Source organism: Lagenorhynchus albirostris, chromosome 6, assembly GCF_949774975.1.
Source record: "Lagenorhynchus albirostris chromosome 6, mLagAlb1.1, whole genome shotgun sequence".
Taxonomy (NCBI): Eukaryota; Metazoa; Chordata; class Mammalia; order Artiodactyla; family Delphinidae; genus Lagenorhynchus; species Lagenorhynchus albirostris.
Window position 1 is genome coordinate 174899 of NC_083100.1, and position 4624 is coordinate 179522.

Here is a 4624-nt window from a genome sequence, read left to right on the forward strand (position 1 = left end):
AGAAAGAAATGCCAAAAAGATCATCATATTTGTGGTGGGCAGAAGGATATGTGTGGGTCACTTTTTTCTTTATAGTTTTATACATTTCCCAAATTTTCTACAATGAACACATTTTATTTTTATAACCAGAAAGAAGATGTTACAAAGAAGAGGAAATAAGAAGGTGCTTCCACGAGGGCACAGAGGGCCGGTCCTGGGAGGTGACCCATCCAGGGAGGGGCAGCCACCGCGCTCCCCACCGGCCCCGCCGGCCGGCAGTGCAGACCAGGCACATCTGGGGCTGCCGCGCAGAGAAGGCTTTGCCTGTGCCCCTGCCCCATGGCTGGCAGCCCCCAGCACTGGAGAGTCTAGCTAAGGGGGGCAGACCCCACAGTGACGTGGCTAGAGCACTGGGGACCCTCCCCAGGCTTCGACGTGGAAAGAACTGAGGAGAGACAGCCCTGGACAGACACGCAGGATCCCTTTATTTCTTGTTCATAAGCCAGAAAAAAGCCAGCAGAGCAAGAGGAAAGAGGAAAATGGTACAGGCGACCAAGCACCGCGGGCTAAGCAAAGGATCCCGGTGCCACGCTCCCACCGCCACATGCCCCAGCCCCTGCTGTTGGCCTTGGGAGGGGGCAGGGTGGGCCATGCAGGGCCAGCCGCCCGTCCACCCTGGGCCATCCAGGCCACCCTCCCTTCCGGCTGTACACCTCCTTCCTAAAGACCAGCCCTGCTTGGAGACTGTTACAACTGAGCTTCTGTGAAATTCAATGAGGTCCCACACAAACACTCACCCTCACAAACCTCCTTGGAGAAGCCAAGGAGCAAAGGCGCCTCTCCAGGATGGAGCCCCGTACAGGCCTGGGGTCACAGACGCCCCCACCCCGCCACCTCCCAGCATCCTCCGCCCCTGCTCCCCTCCCTGCTCCTCCTGGGCACCCGGGGCCAGGCCTGGCCAGAGGCCCATCAGGAGGGCCAGCAGCGTCCCAGAGGCTTGTCCCCAAGGCTGGGATGCCCAGTGCCCGCCCCAACGTTCCCCAGGACCTCCTGCAGGGAGAACATGCAGAAGGAGATCTCCTCATAGGAGACCCCAGTCCCACTCGCGTACAGACAGGCGAAGGTCAGGGCTCTCTCGGGGGTGGGCCTGATGGACGCCAGGTCAGAGTAGCCACTGGGGCCCTCGTGGATCGCCCAGGGCTCCGGGCAGCTGTGGGGGTCCAGGGGCGACCGGCTCAGGCAGATGCCCATGTGCAGCTGTGCCCTGCGCCCCACCGGCTGGGAATACAGCAGCCATGTGGGGCTCTGAGACAAGGCCGAGGCGGGACCGGGAGCTCGGGGGTCCAGGTCCCCCTGTTCCCCCCAAGCCCAGGCCCTGCGCCGGGCTCACCGGAGCCATCCCCACATCCCTCCGTCCCACCCAGCCCCCCGCCCCCTCGGGTATCTCCAGCACCCTCCTTCCTCTGGGGGTTCCTGGGGCCCAGGGCAGAGGTGTGGAGGGTGGAGGGTGTTCCTGGTACCCATGGTGCACCCCTCATTCTCCGGCCTGCTGGAGGGCGGGGCCGGAAAGCCCACAATGCTGCCCTGGCAGCCCTCGGCGGCCCCAGCCAGGGCGAGCACCAGCTCCCCAGGCAGGAAGGAGGCGCCCTCGTCTACACTGAGCACCTGCACGTGGCTGCCCAGAGGGCTCCAGGCACTGCAGTAGAGGATGCCACCAGCCTGCCCCCTGTCCCCCACCGCCAACTGGCCCTCGCCCGAGCGCAGGTTGGGCACGAGGCCCCCGTGGTGCCAGGTGCGGAGAAGGAGTGGGGGCCGGTCCCGCAGATCTCACCAAAGCACTCTCGCCGGTCCACGCGGTACATGTAGGCCGGCACCAGCAGGCGGCCCGAGCACAGCCGGATGCCATGGCTGGAGCCGACGGCAAACGTGGCCCAGTCTGCAGGGAGGAGGGGCTGCTGGTCCCCCCGATGGCAGCACCACCACCCTGGGGGACGGGGAAGACGGGGGCCAGCACCACCACCCTGGGGGACGGGGAGGACGGGGGCCAGTACCCGGGTTAGGGGACAGCTCAGGGGGCAGCCATCGGCTCACTGTGCCCCCACCGTCCACTCCTTCCGGCCACCCCCAGGCTGTACACGCCTCCTGGGTCATTAGCAGGAGCCACGAGCCCAGGCAGGCCGCTGGGCCAGGATCTCAGCGGGTGAGCGGAAGGCCAGCCCCCAAGTGTGCGTGCTGTCCAGGCAGAGGGGCAGCTGAGGGCGGGAGGGTCTGGGCAGCCCCTCCTGGCAATGGGCTCGAGTCCCCTGGGGTGGGGTCCACACCAGCAGATAGCTCTTTAGATCCACTGTGCCCTGTCTGGGTCTCAGAGCCTGCCCCACCCCTCTGTTTAGCTCCTGCCTGCCAGGGCCTAGGTGACCCTTGGGTCAGCTTCCACATGCCAGGGTCGGAGTGGCCCCGAGGGCAGTTGGTGGTCAGGCCCTTGGGGAAGGGGCAGCGAGAGCAGAGGGAAAGCTCTGGTGTCAAGCCGACCTACCCAGCTGCAACCCTGGGCTGAGCGCCGGGGGAGGGGTGAGAAGGAAGAAGAGGAAGGGGTAAAAGAGGGGACCCACCGGGGGTTTGGGGCCAGAAGGGACCTCAGCGCTCAGACAGAGACAGGTTCGGGAAGATGACAGAGCCTGCTGGGCACGGGACTGAGGTCTTCCGGGGACAGGATGGGGGCGGCCCACCAAACGGCGTCGGTGGCGCTTAGGCTGGGTGCGGGGTGAGGCGGGAGCTCCAGCCAGTCCCCCCTCCGCCGCCAGGGTGCAGACCCCTCCGCGGTGCAGAATCCCATTCCCCGCCCCGCGAGACCCCCTCCCTGCTCGGACCCCGCTTCCCCCCACCCCACCCCCGCGCCCTGCAGAGCGGGCGCCCACCTACCCTGCTCGGCGCCGCCCACCGCCTCCGCCGTGAGGTCCCGCGCGCCACCCCAGCTGCGCCCCGCGTCCCGGCTGGTCACGCCGCAGAGGTGCGCGGCGTTCTCGCCCGCAGCGATCTGCGCGGCCTCGCGGGTGCGGCCGCGCACGGCGATGAAGAGTAAGACTGGCCGTGCGCGCGACGTGCACCGGGCAGGGGTCCCTGGAGCGGTGCTCGTCCAGGACCGCTGTCCCCAGCACGCCCGTGGTGCCGCACTGCGGGGAGGGGGCCAAGCCTCAGTCCCCAGCCCTTCCGCGCGGCGCGGCCCCCGCCGCCCACCCCGGGCTCACCCGCACGGAGCCCCCAGCCAGCATGCCGGTCCTCTGCATCAGGCGGTGGGCGTGGGCGTCGTCGGGGCTCAGCCGCTGCTCCGCGAAGGCCAGCAGGGTGGGCCCGGGGGGCACGGGCAGCAGTGAGGGCACGCGGTACGTCAGGCCGGCCCTCTCGCCCTGGAAGAGCACGGTCCACGCGGGGACACGCAGGGCCCCATGCTCTGCGGGCGCGGGCCCAGGACCCCAGAGTCAGCGGGGTCCCTCCAGATGGGCAAGGGTTTTCTGCGGGTGCAGGCGCCGTGCCCCTGCCCCGGCCCAGCCCGCCTTCCTGTGCCCACCCGGAGACCACCCTGTCCCAGGGCCCCTCACCCCCGTCCAGGGTGGTCCCTCCCCAACGGCTATTGCACCTCAAATGTCTGGAATCTGCGCCTTGCGCCTCTCAGCATGGCCCACGGAGAGGGAACTGGTTGGTGACAGGAGCGGGGTAGCCTGGCCAGAGCCCCTCGACCCTGTGCACCCATGTGCTGGGGACTTGCGGTCATCACAGAGCCTGCCCGGCAGGAGGCTGCCAGGGGACCCCAAGGCTCTGGACAAGGAGGGGTTCAGTGTCCCCAAGCAGGGGCCCCACAACCACAGGAGCCGTGCAAACAGACACGCAGAAAAGGACACAGAAAGACACGAAACACGGAAACATGGGAGACACAGAGGAAGACACGCTCACATGTGCTGCATGCAGATGCCAGGCTTCCGCTGCCATCACCCTCTCAGACCTGGGGTCCTGGGGGTGGCCAGGAGACGTTTAGAGGGTTGCCTGCTGACCCAAGGGGGGCCCAGCAGCTCTCCTGCAGATAAGGTCCTGAACTCCAGGCCCAGTGGGACATTTGCGAGGTGGGGGACCCGCCGCCCTGCCCCCCGGGCTCCTAAGCAAGGCTGGGGGACGTGGGGAAGCCCAGCAGAGCCACCCTACCTATGGGGTACCCCAAACAGCTCACACGTGTACCCCAAGAGAGCTAGGGGCGGTACAAGCCAGTGGGGCAACAAGAGGGACCCCAAGGAGGCCAGAGAGGTCACCGCCCTGCCGTCCAGCCCCTGCCCCTTCCAAGCAGAAAGGAACCAAGTGTGGGGTGGGGGGTTTAGTCTGCAGTAGGGGTTAGGGGTTTGAACTTGAAAAGCAGCGGCTCCCACACAGTGATGGGAGGAAGATGAGCGCCCTCCACGACGGAGCCCCCCAGAAGCGGGAGCACACACACGAGAGAAGCCAGGCTGGGGGACAGGGCATGGAGGCTGGGTACGCTTCTCAGAGCTGAGAGCTAAGAGGGGAGGGGCGGGGGGAGACCACAAGCCAGGCACCAGGAGCGCCCCAGCAGGAGGGAGCGTCGCAGGGTTCAGCCACCATGAAGAAGGCCACAGCCCAGGCC

The 4624-nt window shown here is 67.1% G+C and overlaps 1 protein-coding gene across 1 annotated transcript; it reads right to left on the reverse strand.

Moving 5' to 3' along the window:
* Nucleotides 1–948: 948 nt before the first annotated feature.
* On the reverse strand, nt 949–3449 carry NEU4 (neuraminidase 4; the record flags this gene model as incomplete). Its single annotated transcript, XM_060151566.1, is given in 7 exon segments — nt 949–1301; nt 1304–1436; nt 1438–1778; nt 1781–1915; nt 2899–3059; nt 3061–3149; nt 3225–3449. Coding segments are annotated over 7 exon segments (1437 nt in total), but the record flags the coding sequence as incomplete, so codon positions are not given.
* Nucleotides 3450–4624: the final 1175 nt, after the last annotated feature.